Source organism: Anser brachyrhynchus (genome assembly GCF_964034855.1).
Source record: "Anser brachyrhynchus genome assembly, chromosome: 9".
NCBI classification, from domain to species: Eukaryota; Metazoa; Chordata; class Aves; order Anseriformes; family Anatidae; genus Anser; species Anser brachyrhynchus.
Window position 1 is genome coordinate 6411450 of NC_137703.1, and position 16717 is coordinate 6428166.

The 16717-nt window shown below is 40.8% G+C and overlaps 1 protein-coding gene across 14 annotated transcripts in view; it reads left to right on the forward strand.

Annotated features, from left to right (window-relative positions):
* NAALADL2 (N-acetylated alpha-linked acidic dipeptidase like 2) overlaps positions 1-16717 on the forward strand; it is a 438404-nt gene continuing 421687 nt past the window's right edge. For 8 of the 14 annotated variants that reach the window (XM_080604240.1, XM_080604236.1, XM_080604232.1 and 5 more), the window contains exon 1: positions 1-74. Coding sequence is in view for 2 of the 14 variants with exons in the window: in XM_080604229.1 (XP_080460355.1) it covers positions 14825-15285 (461 nt within the window). In the remaining 12 variants the exon portion in view is untranslated. Of the gene's footprint in view, positions 75-13810; positions 15286-16717 lie in introns of those variants that run through there. The other 6 variants (XR_013954885.1, XR_013954886.1, XM_080604229.1 and 3 more) reach the window with 2 other exon arrangements.

Here is a 16717-nt window from a genome sequence, read left to right on the forward strand (position 1 = left end):
AGTGAGATGGGCTGAGCACCTTCAATTAGGTCCCATCAGAGTGGAGGTGGATGTTTGGCCTTCTTAAGGGAAAGGTAGGATAGAATTTATATGGTTTCTTTGCCGTTACTCCTGAACGGATGTGAGTTGAAGTAGGAAGGCCTGTTAGAGCATGTATGAGGGGTTGTTTTTGCACTGTGCTGTGAATTTGCTGGGCTTCCTTCCCCTTCTTCTGCTTTTTTCAAGTGTCTTAACTGTTAGCACCCCAGGAAGGGGCTTGCGGGGGGAACAGTCCCTTTCCTGGGAGGCTGGAAACCCTTGAAGGGGAAGGCAGCTCCTGGACGCCCGGAGGCATGGACAAAGGGTGGTGGTGCTGGGCAGCGGGGCTTCTGGTGGTGGTCTGAGTAGGACATGAGGTAGGACAGGCAGCTGTACCTGCTGACATTGCTTCTCCTGTAATAGAGCAATGTAATGCATCCAAAGAAGAAAAGGTTTCAGTGTCAGGTGGTCCTGTTTAAAATATATATACACGCTTATCTAACAAAGTTCTATGCAGTAGGAAAACATCTAAGAGTGTTGACTTTCAAGTTATATGATTTCAATTTCCTTATTGATTCAATGCTTACACATGCTTTTCACTTTTTTTTTTTCCTACATCTCATGTTTCTGCAACAGTTAACACTCAAATTTATGCTACGTGAGCTCAAACTGTCCTAGGGCTTTTTGTTTGTTACGAGTCACAACATATTTTGTTGTTGTTGTTGTTGTTAAACAACCTCCATGTTAATAACTACTTAGCTTTTTCTTCTGGTTTTCATTTTCACTGAGGAAGTAATACCCCTTTTCTTCCATCTGGAAGAAGGGGAATGACACAAATGTGTGTGTGTGTATATATATATATATACACATATATATATGTATTATATCAGTGTATATTTCTTAAGGGAGAATAGTACTCCTTCCTAAAAATAGCTAGCTTCTGGTGAGCACAGTAAATCATGAAATTGTGTATTTATCATTTCTTTTTTTTTTTTTTTTAAGTCATGATAGATAGAAAGGTCATTTAGCAAATCAGGTACAAAACTAAGATCTATATTTTAAGAGCTGCAGGGAGCTGGAAGAAAATTGGCTCTTGTGATGAAGCATTATTCAGTCCATCACACATGTGAACTCCAATTTTGCCCCTGAGGTGAAGAAAGTGGTCTTTTTTTTTTTCCCCCCTTCTACGTAACCTTGGCATTTGTAGGATTTTCACTTTGTGCACTCTTATACTGCTTTGCAGTGCCTGTGACACATGTAATGATTTGGTGTACGCACATATAGTGGGATAAATAGATGTTTATTTGCAGTTAGGCAGGCAAGGGTAGAAGAAGCAGGATAGCTCTGTAATACCATGTTTTGTTCTGGGCCTCTTACAATTTTCATTGCTCTTGAAGCCATATTTGAGTTTCAGGGAGTCATCAACACTACTGTATTGCCCCACAAGTGCCTGTGCTCCAGGGCTCTCTCTGGGCTTGGGCCTGCCTTGTGCTTCTTAGCAGTGATCTGAAGGTAGGGTAGGTAAGCTATTAAATGAAAAATTGAGATAGCAAGTCAAGTCTGGTTATTTGAATGGGTGTATTGCTATAAATCATTAATCAAAATATCCCAAGATGCAGGAATGTGTGCCAGGTGGGTCTCCTCCTGGACAGAGTTTCAGCAAATGGGTAGTATCAGTGTCCTGGAAGCAATGGGTGCTTTTGGAGGACATGGATAGCTAGAGGAAAGGGGGGTGTACTCTAATAGTATCTCTTCAGTATTTCCCTTCTTTTATGTACAGCTTATTACCTTTAGTGTTGCTGTGATGCATGAGAGTGACTGTGAGTGATGTTGATTGTGTGCTGTGGGGAGGATGGAGCCTGAATTCTCCTCTTTGACTTTCTAGCACTTCTTTCTGGTACAGAGTAAGATTATTTTCTTGCCTCTTCCTGTTCTTCTTCAGAGCACTCTAAGAATACTAACAGCATTCTTGTTCTACTGTTCTTTGCTGAGCACAGGGCTGCAGAAATCGAGCTGGCACTTGCACAGAGATTCATACAGAAAACTGTCCTGGCTTTCTCTTCTTAACCTTCTAGAAGTCCAGCCATTCTGTGTTTCAAGATATACATTAAACAATAATAAATCATGCAAGAATATAATGAAAAAACCTACTGCTGTGTATAACTCCATAGTGGAGATTGATGTGTAAAGACTGTAGCTTGAAGACAGAGCAAATCTTGTGAAAATTTTAGTACTTTTTTTCCTTAAGGGAGGGGGAGAAGGAGGGCAGAATAAGGTTTAGATAGAAAGAAAAATAATTTGAACAATATTCTGAGTAAAAAGAGCCAGAAGGAAGTTGTATGCATTTCAGAGAGACAGATTGGGGAAGGAAGCCTGGCAAAGAAAATCCTTGTAGCAAAGCTGTTAAAATGGCATTGTCTTAAAGCAGTGAAACAACTCTGCTATCTCACATTTCTCTGCATGAGTTAACTTGACCCCAAGCCATTGTTTCCTATGGAAGTGGAATAGCTTGATAGGCAGCGTGAGGCAAAATTATTTCAAGTCTTTCAGCATATCTTCCTGTATCCAAAGAAGTAAACACGGACATCAGCATGTAAACAGGATGCTCAGCTGTAAATTAGAGCAAGACGTAGCTTGTTCTACATTCAGCTTTTCCAAAAATAATTCTGCTTTAGTAAATAAGGCATTCTGTATGTGTATCCTACTTTAACACATTTCAGATTGCTGTCAACAAACTGTAAGATTTTAGTAGAAGGTGTTTGCTAAATAACAAGTAAGGCAAACTGGATTTTCTAAATCAGACACTCACTATTTTTGTTGCTAAACTGTATGGAATATGCCTTTTCCATATTTGGATAAATGCTACTAGGGATTTACTTCTCTATTTTTTGAGTGTGGTTGCTCTTATAGAGTAGTCTTATGGCTGAGGTACTGGGATAAACAGGAGGTGGGTATTAGAGATTCAGTATTGCAGGAGTGGGACTCTTTAAAAGTACAATTTGCCAAGTAGGGCTGGTTTAAAAAAGTCTGTTTTGTATGTAGGGTGTTTTTTATATTTCTGGCAAGGATGTGAGCTCTTTAGTTTCTTGACAAAACTGCTGCAGTTTTTCTTGGAAATCATAATTTGGACGCAGAACTGCAGCTCATAAAATAAGCCATAGTTCCCATGGTACGCTGCAGTGCCTGAATACAGAGAAACTGGTAGACCTGGCTTCATGGAGGAGGACCTGACAGCAGCCTTCCGGTGCCTCTGAGGAGGTTACAGAGCAGACAGCAAGGCCCTTTACAGCAGTGCATGGCAGGAGGTTGAGAAGCAACGGACATAAACCAGAACAACAGAGGTTTAGGTTGGCTATGAGGGGAAAAACTTTCTCCTCATTAGGCTAGTCAAGCAGAGTTTGGCCAGACAGGTTGTGTAGTCTCCACCTGTGGAGATTTTCAGAGCCTGACTGGATGGATAAAGCTCTGAGCAAGTGGCCTGACCCCAGTGCTGACCCTGCTTGGAGCAGGAGAGGGGACTACAGCCTTCCTGGTCCCTTCCAGCCTGTGCTATCCTGTGATCCTCCTGTATGTAGAACAGTAAGGAGCCCAGTGCAAAACTGTGTGAAATACTCAAATTTCAGTTCTAAGGAGATGAGATGCTTTGAGTGAAATTTTTATGCTCTATCTAAATTAAACATTTTGTCTTAAATGCTGCTTGTGCCTTACCATCCCTTCCCACCCCACTCCTCACTTACTGGGGCTGGCGGACACATTTTGGATCTTGATTTAATATTTTGTATCAAAAAAATCAGTGCATCTGTGCAGGCTTCCTTTTGACTCATGGGCAACGCAGCAGGCACAGCAAACTGTAGCCCAGGCGCCTGGGGATCTTCTTTTGACCTTCCAGGAGAGATGCTGTTTTTAACATTAATTAGGTAGCAGGAATGCGGTAGGTACAAGGCAATGTGGTCACTTTCTGCTGCCTTAAAATCAGATCCAGTTTCTGTAAACTACTGCTTAGAGTATTTCAGAAATACTGTTCTCAGTATACTGTTGGAAGGTAAGTCAGACGTCTTATTCCTAATATTTTTTGACAAGAATAAGTTAAGTAAACCACCTTTATTTTTAACCTATCCAGATATTGCATACATTGTAATTTACATCACAGCTTCCATAGAGGTACAGTGCCTGGTGTCAGCAGAGAGTGATGTTGATGGAGGGTGAATTCAAAGCGTGTAAGGCAAGTTGTACATATAAGGGAAAGCATTAATGGGAAAAGAAGGGTGACGGCTTGTGGTCTGACCTGTTTCTCCTTCCCTGTGTTAATGCTACAGTTACAGCACAGCTTACTGTACCTGTTTGCCTCTTCGCTGCCCTTTGGTCTCAGGTAGAGAAGTGTGAGGAGGCAAAATCAACAGGCTAAGAAGACCTGTCGTTGCTTTTCAGATACGTGCCTGTATCACTGCTAACAGTATGTATTTAAGAGCTTGTAAGTGCTCAGTCTCAGCACAGCTGTTTACAGTGAGACCAGATGAGCAGGCTCTTCAACTCTGATATTGATTTACCTCGGTTGGTATCTTGGTGTAATTTGCACCTTGTCTGCACCAATAAGTGCAGATGCATCTGAAGAGTGGTTGATTTCTCGCTTCCAGAAATGCAAGTGTTGCATTTGCCCCTGTAGTAGAGACCTTGTGGATTTAAATAATCAGTTAATGGTAGTTGGTGAAAGCCATATCTTAACAGGCTGAATTCATGCTGCAGTTCATTTTGATGCACAGGGTGACTTTAGATTAGGAAGGGCTTCAAAAGGAAAATGTTTGTCCAAGGACATTTCTCTTTCAAGTCCATGAAGAAAATGAGGAGGGGGATCCAAAGGAGCAGCTACTAGCTATTGATGGTGGCCTACTGATGTGAGTCTATTCAGTGACAGACCACCAGGAACAATGATGATGCTTTCAGCCCAGAATATACCCTTCTGAGCAGCCAGGCAGTCTGTGGAATGGCTTTGGATCAATTCCATTCTTCAGCTTAAGAGTCATACTCCAAGCTGCTGAAGAATATTACCCTAGTAGCTAAAAACTGGGCATGTCAAACTTCTCACTTTGGTACTGAATTCTTTTCTATCCCTGCTATGGAAAGCAATAATTTCTCTGGGTATATTTTTAAATGCAGTTCTAGTTTTGCTAAAAATGGCAAGGAGAATCAAGAAACACAGCATGATACTATCAAGTGACAGGCAAGACCAGAACAAGTTTTATCAATCTCTCAAAGATTAGTATCTAACTTCTGTTATCTTTGCTCAGTTTATAAATGTTACGCATTCCTTGCTTTAAGCTTAATGTTCTAAGAATGCTGCTGCTTAGCTGGGTGGGGCTCTGGGCACCTCTGGTTACAACGTACTCCAAGGTGATATTATGGACCCTTGAGAAGGAAAACTAGCACGTAGCTTGGAGCTTGAACTAAAGATAATTTTTTGACATTCAGATTCCTGGTTCAAGGGTGCTATGATCCCTCAATAGCTTTTAATTAGATGAAGAGTCTCTAGTTAGCAGTGCAATGTTTGAGAACAGGGCTGTGTTCTTACTGATAATTTTTCCTTGCAGTATAGAAAAATCAAAATGTAGCACTACAGAGAAGCCAGCGACACTGCGTGTTCAGCCACAGATGTTGGAGGTTATATGGGGAAAGAAGCTAAAGAACAATATAAAAAATTGATCCAAGTTAATTAGTACAACTGTTTGCAACGCTTATCCCCTAACAGAACATTAGTGCTATCCCTGCAAGAGATAAGCTGCAATGAAGTCTGTTACCCATGCCCCTGACTCTGCTGGTGCTGGTCATGGGAGCTCTGCATGAAAGGCAAGGTCATACTGCACTCATCCTACTGTGTTATCTGAATTCTAGGTACTATTTAAAAAGGAATGATGTCTGGAGGTAAAGAGCATATTGCTTTAAAGCATTTAAAGTGCAAAAGAAAATGAGCTATATTCTGCCATTCTTAAAACATGAGATCTAAAAAATACAAATATAGGATGTATTTTATTTTTTTATTTTTATGGGCAACAACAGTGCAACTCTTGGTCTATTGCACAGTCAGCTTTTTGGCATACCACAAAGTCAGAGTTCTTGATTAAAATCATAAATATCTACAGCTTCAAGCTGGCTGCTGAAGCTATTCTGCTAAACCTTTATTTAAAAAAAAAAGTAAATATAGCTGCTTCTCCCCAAATTCTCCTCTAATGACATTGTTGTTCTAATAAAGTGATTAGACCTTCTTATCCCAGCTAGGGATGCTGCTAAACGAAGTTGAAATACCCATCTTGCTGGGATTATCCTTCAGGCACAATTTAAATGACCCACCAGCAAATATATCTGCTTTAACGTGACATTTGTTGTCCTTGCTGCCTTCCACTAGTTCTGTATGAGACTAATCTTTCCCATGAATACTGCTTTAAATAAATAAATCTGTCTCTTAGAAACGACAACCTTGTTGATAAGCCCTTCATTTTCTTTCACTGATGAACTCCAATTTGTATTCTGCTTTGAAAGCATCTTTATCCTTGGAAATATCCAGCTACACCATCACAAGTCAAAAAACCTGATCATTCAGAGCCAAATTGTCTTGCTCCATGCACTGGTGCTCAGTATGAAAGTGAACCAGACCAGTAAAAACCTATTTATATGATGGCATCTTCAGCCTGCAAAGTGTCTGCAGAAGTTAGTCTGCAAAGGTCCTTTGTTCTACTTAGGCTACCACCTTAGCAGGTTGTATGTTGTGTTTTGCTTAAAAACTAATTTAATCACCCTTAGTTTTCAAAGCTGTGGCCACAGAGTAAACCTGTTAATATCCCAAGACAATACCAACTCAAATGAGAATCAATGAAAACACTAAGCCAGCCTTTCTGCCATCTGATATGAGGCACTGAAGCAGAACTACCTCTCTCAGGTCTATTCTGGATCCCTTCTGCTTCCCCGTATTTCAGCTCTTTATGACTTTATTCAGGCTAGTGTCTACAGTTACTGCTCAGTATTTTACCCTTTGCCCAGCATTTCACAAAAAAAGGCAAGATTTTCTTATAAAGCATGTACTTGGCATGTATTTCTCTTTACCAGCCTCAGCTATGGATTTGTTTATCCTGATTAGAATGAAAGCCTGTGCACTGCCAGCACTAGTGCGAAGAGATCAAGTGGGATTCAGAGTCATGTGTTTTCATTTAAATTGCAATCACAGAAGTGTGCTTGAAATTAAAAGGTTTAATAACATATTCTTTACGCTGGCCTGCATTAGGACAAGTAAATCAGGTACACGCTGTGCTTTAAAGAAAAACTAAGCCCCGGACAAACACCCTCTTCCAATTTATCCACTTTAATCTGGGTTGTTTTTATTGCCATTACTTTACTTTAGCTATATGCGACAAATGGCTAGCAATGATAGAAGCAGATATGATTTTGATAAAATTCTGGTGTCTTACAAGGTTTGCAGTTATCTTTTGGTGTTTACATTACTTGACTCCCTTTGTTACACTTCGGGCATAAATTTGGAAAACATTAAAGAATTCCAGCTACCAAATTATAGAATGAACTTTACTGCATGGCTTTTTGTTCTCGCTCATGTAAATGTTTCTCCTGTAAAGGTATAATTGCAACAGGGTATTAACAGGCATACTCCAGCCTATGCCAATCACCTAAAACTGCCTTTGAAATCGGGCAGTTCACTGCTGTCTCTCATTCCTGTATGCTACGTATTCTTTTTTGGCAATGCAAATAAAATACTTTAACACGGGGTTTCTTTTTTAACCTAACAGAGGGTTCACATCACTCTCTAAGCTGGGTACAGATTCAAAAGGAGGCTTTCTGAATGCTTTTACATAGGACTGCTGTGTAACAGAACCTGCTCTGCTGTGGGTACAGCACATATGATGTGGGCAGGAATGACCATGGAAACAGCAAAGAGGGCACAGAACTCTGGCATTTTCCTGGATGTTTAGATACTTGGGTCTGAATTATGGCAGGCACAGGCCTCCTGACAGCAGCAGAATATAGGCAATGCGCAAGCTTTTGCAAGCGTGACTCTGAGCAGGTGCAAGGAAACAATTCAAGTTCAGCGCGGCGGTCTGTGTACAGCGGGTAATGCTTCTCTGTGGATCTGTGAAAGCAACGAGGGCCTGGAATGGAAATCGGCTTTGACCTGTTATCTTCACTTGGCTCTGCACAGCGAAAATGAGCTATACCAAGAACTTGCAATGCAAGCCATATGCTAGAGTCATCTGCTGGTGCTCAGAACAGTAGGGACAGGGTCTGTTCCCGTCAATAGGAGGGCTAATGACTTGACTTACTGCTTCCCTACAGTTTCACCAGGGGCTGAGCCTATTGCTACTGCTAGAATGTCGTTTTGCTTAATGATGATTTTGTGAATATTTCATTTTTCACACCTGTCCCCTGGTGAGTTAAAACTGATATGTCCTTGATTCTGTTGATTTATGTGAAAACTATAGTTTTCACACACACACAAAAATCATGAAGCATAGGCTTCAGTGATTCTCCTTGTGGATCACTGGGTAAAGCTTCCCCTCCTTAGGACTTTTATTGGAATATTTGTTTTTAGCAGTTTAAACAGTCGTGAAAAATAATCACAAAGTACATCAAGAAAACTTTTGTAGGTGTCATCTTGAAAATGAGATGAAGCCTTGAAAAAGCAAATGCAAAGAGGTTTTTAGAAGCTAGTTAGGCTTATGTTGATTTAAAAAGAAAACAAAACAAAACAACAGGTTCCTTTCTATTCATAAGTAACAGAAAAAACACTTGGTCAACACATTTTTATTCTTTTCTTACTTCTGTGACAGTCAGCTTGCTGGGATGAATCCTTCCTATAACTTGTAGACTGTTTTTTTATGTCTTGTCAGAGATAAGGTGATTGTGGAGAAAAACAATGATGATAGGGATCTGTAATTATTTGTGACTGATGAGCATATCTGACATTCTTTCCTGGTACTCACTGATATGTCTAGGAGATGAGAGCAAAACAGACAATTTTCTCTGCTGGCACAGTATATATTTTATGTTCAAGATGCAGCTTGCCGTGAGATTTTGGACAGGATTGCTATACCACAGTGTGAAAATATTAGTGAAAACAATGCATGTCTGGGGAACAGTCTCTGTTAAATGTTTCTATCTTTCAAGTTGGTACAGAATGAGTAAAGAGAAAATGAGTCCTGTGAGATTGAGAGCTCTTTCAGATGTCAGTTCTTCAATTAATTCTGTAAGGGCAAATCGTACCATTTCTGAGCAAAGGCCGTATATGTGTTCCTCCTATTATGAGTGCTGGCAGTATCATTATTTTGAGTGGTAAAAGATTAAGATTCTCCTCTGTGGGAAGTTTGTCTTAATTCAACATGTACTGGTATATCCAAAATCAAAACTAGGCTCTATAGCAATATATATGTGTATGTATATATATATAAATATGATTTTTAAAGTTCATGAGAAGTTTTAGAAAGGTTGAACTAGGCTAAATTAGACCTAGGTCTTGGAGCTCAAATAACTGAACAAGCTTTCAAATCTACCACTAACCCTCAAAACTACCTTTATCTGAATGGCTTAAATGAAATACTGTTCTCTGGAAGGGTAAGAGGATAATATTTAGTTTAAGTGCACTTTATTTGGTACTTCACGAAATGATCAGTTGTAGGACAATCATTAAAATCATAGGCTATAAGCTACTGTCCTCTGAAGTAAATTACATGTTGTAAGATATGTGGGTCTTTGTCTTTTATCACACCAAATGGAATGTGTCTAAGCCACTGGGGATTTTAGGTTCTCCCTTATTTTGCTAGGGCTGTTGTTTTTAAATGAAATGTTTTGATTAACAAAGAATAAAAACTTTTACATTCGTATGGGTTTAAAAATTGCTGTTTTGCTTCAGTATCTTGCTCAGTACTGACCATAATGCAGTTCCTGATAAATATAAACCAATTATATAAGTAGGGGTTTTCTCCTTCTTCCCTTTCAGTCCCTTTCAGAAGTTTTGTTTTTTTTTTTGTTCAAATACAACTGGAGGTCAGGTTGAGTGAAGAAACCCCACGATGAGTTAAATGATCAAGACCCAGAAAAGCCTGGAGCACTAAAGTCTGTAGTGTTCCTCTTCCATTTGGAGCAAATTACCTATCCCAGCTTCAAACCTCAATGGGGGTGAATATAAATTGTCTTTTATTTAGTCTTAATGTTGTGTTAGCCGCCCTACCTGTGCTCAGAGTATTGCTGTAAGTGTGAGCCCTGCAGGTTGCCAAATGACCACTTCCACTGCTGTGTCTTCTGTTCCTCTTCTAGTTTTATTGTTAGCCATCCTGGATTAGAAGCCAAATGGTGTGTTGAACGTGAGATGGAGGAACCTGGGCAGGGGGGAAGCCTGCCTGGAGAAGGGCAATGCATGTATGTCGTGGTAAAAAAGGCATAAGAGGATCTGAAACAGATGGGCTTTGGTGGAAAACTGGATAGCTAAAAAAGAGGTTATATTCTATGAGCAAGATTAAAGGAAATTAAATTGGAGGATTAAGGCTCAGGTTCTGTAGTCTCATTTTCTGTTTCAATTCACAAACACCTTCTAAAACCCACCAGTGACATGATTATTCTTTAAATAATTAAAAAAGTAGGAGGCAGGTTTTCTCCTCTGTAACGTGTGTTAATAAGCTTTATCATAAGAACTGACTCCTCTGTGAAACAGCCTTGAGTATTGTGGAGACCTGCTTGTTAGTGACGTTGGTTTATATTCACTCATTTACATCTCTTGTGAGTTGGCCTACAAACATTTTGAAATATACACCCTGAACTAATTTAATGTATTCAAGTCACCTGTTAGGAACCCCAAAGCTTGATCTTACCAAGTCAGTGACAGAAGAAACTTGTTTTTAGTAGTGAGTGAAAATGCCTATAACAGCCTCAAGGACTTCATGGTAATTGATGGCACTTCCTGGGTTTCTCAGTGATTCAAAAGTGACAACTTTTTTTTTGTTATAACAGGTTAAGCAACAGTAACATTATGGAGATTATTTATTGGGAGAACATTCCTTGAAAGACAGTATCCTGGGGCCAGTGTGGGCATGGAAATGATTCTTGAGAGAAGCACCTTGCTCTTCTGTACTTGTAAATTGAAAGAGGAATGGAAGGCGCACTTGGGAGGGACAGTTTGGGGGGCTGGGGAGAGAGAAGGAGCCTATTTTTGTTTTATTTTTAAGTCCACTGCAGAATGCGTGGATGAGAAATGAAATTTGAATTTCTCCAACTTGAAATTAAAAGAAAATGTGATAGTTCTACTAAGTAAGAAGTATTTTCCTTTACAAGAAGAATCATACTTTAACTTAAGCTTCAATAAAATCAGAAACACCTGCTTTTCCTGAAGTTATTCCACTTCATAAGATCAAGGAACAAAAACCCCTCCAGTCTAATTGCAGATCGTGCTTCTCTTGCATCACTATGTATGGCCTAAATAGGTCAACAAAAATTTGGCACTCTTCCAATTGTGTAAAGCATGTATGTTCAGATGCCTCCTTTTCTTAGGAAATATTTAACTGCTTATGGTATAATGAATAATTAGAGTTGGCTAAATAGGTTGCATTACTTTGTTCAGTTTTCCTTTTCTAAGTACTTGGATAGGTCGCACTAGCCTTCTAGGCCTAATTTTGTAATTTGTTTCTCACTTGGGTAACGTTGCACAGTTCCATGCTGGCTTCAGTGGATCAGAGTACTTCAGTGTACAGTGAGTTTAAAAAAATACTGAACAAAACTGGAGTTAACCACTCATTAGGATGTGCATTGAGGCAGGTATGGTCAATGTTTAGGGTTATTTATACGTAATAAACAGCTCTAGCAAGCTTGATATGTGTAACGTCTTAATCCTTCAGATGTTATTCCTGTTGTTCAACGTTATAGGCAGAGAACACACTTTTTGTTTCTTTGTAGTGTACTTCTCCAAATTCATTATTTAAAAGGTCATTTCCAAGGTTGCTAGGTCTAAAATGACCACTCTTGGCAGCTGTTCTGTCTGTTCATTTCATTAATTTTCTTGCTGAGTCATGGATTAGTTTTGTAAAATAGATATATACAATTAATTCCTCAGTATAAGAAGCTCATAAAAAAAAAAAAGTTGTAGACCTTCAAACAACATTTTGCAGATACTTTTAATGGTATTTAAGTTCTTGTTTATCTAGGTGGGGTTTCTGTATTTGAAAGTGTGGTGTCCTTAACCTCTGTAAGGAAGCAAGACTTGACATTGCAGGCATGCCTACAAGTCTTGTCAGTCTTAACAACTTCCTTGATTAAATACTGCAAAAGTGGATGGTAAGGGGCAGGACTGTAGTTCCCTTTCACACCTTTAAAATTAGTTTGAATGCCCTCATCCTGCAGTGGAAGAAATGGTCCTGCCAACAAGGTTGATTCATGTCCTCAAGCAAGGACTTGAAGATAATTTTCAGAGTCAGTCCATAAATGTGTGAGCTATGTAGATTTTCTTTATTGTTTGCAAACTGTTTTATAAATGAGATTTTTATATTGGTATTTCTTTTTTATATGACCCGAAAAGGTATCTTGTGATCTAGCCACAAGATGGCACCTAAGCTTCATGCAAGTGCTCGAGCTAAGTCATTTAGCAGGCTGGTTTTAAAAACAAACCACAAACACCAAAAAACAAAAAAAATACCTAGCCACCTTTAACTTAGAGAAAAACAAGGTTATGTTTGTGAACAATTCAAATTTAGTATTTAAAAACATCACATGGATTCTTTTTCTGCTTTACAAAAGGCTAGGATAAACCCTCTGCCTAATACAGTATCTCAAGACTGACAAATGTCTTAAATTAGTGAAGTCTCTAAATTTAATGTTACTTTTCTATGTTTCCATGAACATTTCCAAGTTACCTGAGATACTTTTGATAAGGTGAGATGTATGTGCATAGTTCATTGTTGTATGGACATGCTATTTTTATACATTCTCTTCTTTCAGCAGAGCTTTATGAAAAGTTTAAATTTGACTGTCCTGCATGTCCTTTTCCAGTCGTGTCACATTAAGATTTTGCAAAATGTAATTGCCTAGAGTTTCTTCTTTGTAGAGCAAATCTGTTTGTTTTCCTTGATGCTGGGATATCACTTGCTTCTTTGTGATTTATTTCTGGAGTGTGTGGTCCTGATTCCCTCTCAGAAAAATTTTCTTGCCAGCTGACTTAAACTTGTCCGTTTCGGCAATACTGCTACAGTGGAAAGAGCATACTTGTTTTTCTCATTGCCAAGGAGAAAGCCAGTCCCAAGCGAAAATATTAGGGGAAAGGAGAAGCTATTAAAATGGCAGCAGGCAGGGATTTGGGCAGCTAAGTTTACCTGCTGGTTTTAGGAAAAGTGTAATGAAACTTTAGATTTGAGTGGCTTTTTGCCATTCTTCAAACTAAAAAGGGGCCTGCCAGGAATATTTGACTAAGGTGCAGTGGAGGCATGAGACTCCAGGCAGAGGAAGCCCTCTGATTGCTTTCCCAAAAGGATCCAGATACAATAGGTAGAGTGGACTAAGAGCTGGCATGCTGAATTGGCCTTAGACGATTCCTCTGTTGCCATGTTAACTCACAGTTATGCCAGACTCTGTGGTACCTAGAATTGTTTCACAGCTGAAGCAAGAAAATGCAGAACTGCAGTAGTAGAAAAACTGTTTTGAACTTAAGTCTCAGCCTTTCAGACAGAGAGGGAACAATTAGGTCAAGCTATGTGGCACAGCAAACTCAAGTCTGTACTTAAGGTGTGACTAACAAAGCCAGTACATAGCTACGGCTCTAACCTGTCCGTGCTTTTTAAAAGAGGGTGTAAGAAGGAGCAGAGTTGGAATATCTTAACGGGAGAAAATTGTGAATAAAAACTGAAGAATCGAGCTCTGAGTAAATTTGTTTATACACCTAAATACTTGACAAATTCCTGGTCCTTTGGGCAAGAAAAGTAAGCCTCAAGTTGCAGTTTTACTTCTGTTTAATGGTGGAAAAACTGCTTCATTAATGAGGATTGTATATTAGTTCACCTGCTCCTCAGTGATTGCATTGCTCTGTGCTTTCTGAAATTGCTTTCAGAGCTATAGCAGTCCAACCAGACTTTCCCATTAATACTTTATTAGCAGAAGCTACTTCTGTTATAAACACCTGAAATCTTTTTTTTTTTGTTAGTATTCATACTGCATGCATGGGAGACTTGAAAGACTGTTTCTGCCTTCTCTGCAGTAGCTGTTGGGTTAAGATGTTTTCATTTTCTTTATTAGTAGCTCTTTCATCATCCAATAGGAAAAACCTCTTAACTGTGAGTTTTTTTTTCTCTCCATGGGCGGGGATATGTCACAGATGTCCATTCTAGGAAATGTTGCTTGACACATCTTCCCTTTATAAAATGAACACTTCTATTGCTAATTCTCTTAGGGTAAACAATACTAACCCCAACTTCAGACATTGAAATTGAACAGGCTGTTAGTTCGCCTGCCTTTGAAGACAGCTGAGCTCTGTAGCTTATATAGCAGTATCCTGGATTACAGGACAAATTGTAGATTTAGGACAGAACGAACAGCAGAACGCTCCCAAGCAGAAATAAGTCATTAATCTGTATTGAGGTAACTCCGTTTTACGAGAAGACAGTATTGTAATGGGTCTGTATTCCAGATCAAAGTTGACCTGTGGACATTAAGAGGCTTTGTGAAAGTGGTATAATTACGGCAGCTAACCACCTGTAGACCCGTACAAGGGGAAGCTGGCAGGTGCTGGTGTTTGAGCTGCGGATGGCTGTGTGTCGCCCACCTGGCCCCCCATCTTGGCATGAGGGCTGCCTGGCCCTTGGCATCCCACTTTTCCTGTCACAAGCAACGTTACCACATAACCTGTACCTGCGTAAAAACACGTTCGTCCCAAACTATCCCCAAGAAGCCTCGAAGCAGGGCTTGCACACCACTGAACTCATCCCACGCCGTGCCCCTGCACCCTGAGGTGAGGGGAAACCCTCTCAGCCTGGGATCAAGGGCTCCCGAAACCCTGGTGTGCTCTTCCTCCCCCCCGCCCCGGGTTCCCCGTTTCTGCTTGGGCCCCGGCTCGCTGGGCCCTCACGCCAGGCGGGGGGGGCCGCGGCTCTGGGGCGGGCCCGGCGGGGCCCCACAGCCGGGGCTCCACACCCGGGGGACCCGTCCCGGGCCCCGGCCCCCGCTGGCTGCGCGGCGCCGCTTTACGGCTGCTGAAAACCGGCCGCGGGGCAGCCGTACGGCGCCGGGGCACCGGGCGGGCAGGTAACGGCGTGGGGGCACCGGGTGGAGGACGAGGAGGAGGAAGGAGGCGAGGCGGGGGCCGGGGGCCGGGCCGCCGCTGCACCGGTCCCCGCGTCCCGTCCCGTCCCCCCCCCAGAGCTCGGCTGTCAGCTGGGGCGCGCTTGGGTTAAAGCGGGGCTGCTCCGCGGGGGGATTTAAACTTAACTCCGAAGTCACTTTTTTTTTTTTTTTAATAAAAAAAATAACAAAAACCAGCCCTGAGCCGCCGTTCGGGCTGCGCGGCTGAGGTGAGCGGGCACCGCGGGGTCGTGCTGGTGGTTTTGGGGTGCTGGGGGGCTCTGCTGTCTGCTCGGGGAGATTAATCGCAAGTCTGGGCTCCGCTAGCTTTAGGAACTGGCTTGTGTCGGCTCCTCGAAGCTGTTAAATGTTAAAAGACGGCCAAGCAAACAGCGATGTGACATCCTGAAAACTTTCTGGGAGCCGTCAAAAGGATGAGCTGGGTGAAGGCGTGTTGCCCCATCCTTCATTTTGTGGGTGCTCAGGTTATCTGAAACACGAATGAGCAACTTCATTGACTTCAGTATAGAATAGCATTGGTTTTAGTCCTGCGGCATAACCCGGTGCCTTGGCTTCTCCATCCTGGTGGAGCCAATTGGCTTCAGCAGGATTCTGCATGGCGAGTCTGCCCTAATGGAGATGGCCTCAAAATTGGGATTAAAATGGAGCTGACACTTGTGAACGGTGCTGAGGCGTCTCGCTGACTTCAGCGGAAACTTGCAGTGCTGTTGCTGAGTCATCTGGACGCTAATATTCAGGGAAGAAATAAAGAATTTAGATTCTATCCTAATGTGAACAGCCTGTATCATGTTGCCTTATTTATTATTTGGTACGTAGTTCTTGCATTTACAGGCAAATGTATTTGTTCAGTGGTTAGCATATGGAAAGCATTAGATGACTGAAACTGTAACAGTGCCAGAGTCCTGTATATCAAGCAATGCTATAATATATTTTTAGAATCTTAATCTAAAGAGCTCTCGTATGAGTCCCAATGCATCCATTAATTCAGCATTTATCTCTGGGACCGACAAAATGAAGACAGCATCTTCTGAGTTTTAGTCTTGGATTGCATGTTTTAACGATATGATAATCTACCATGAAGTTAAAAGTTAATTACTTGAAACAAGCCAGAGAATGGTCTTTTGTAGCAGACCTTTTGTGGTTTTCTGCAGCTGTAATTTTTTAGTACTGCTGAGCTATACACGAAATATTTTTCTTAAGGAAAATAAACAAATAAACATCTTGCAGAAACACTTTTCTCCAAGTTGCATCGCTTTTTTTTTAAGCGTCTATCTAAACTTTACAATTTTTTCTGATCCTTCAGGTATAAATGTTAGGGAACAATTTTACATTGTTGAAGATGTTAGCTGAGACAATATTAACAGGCCAGTTTGCT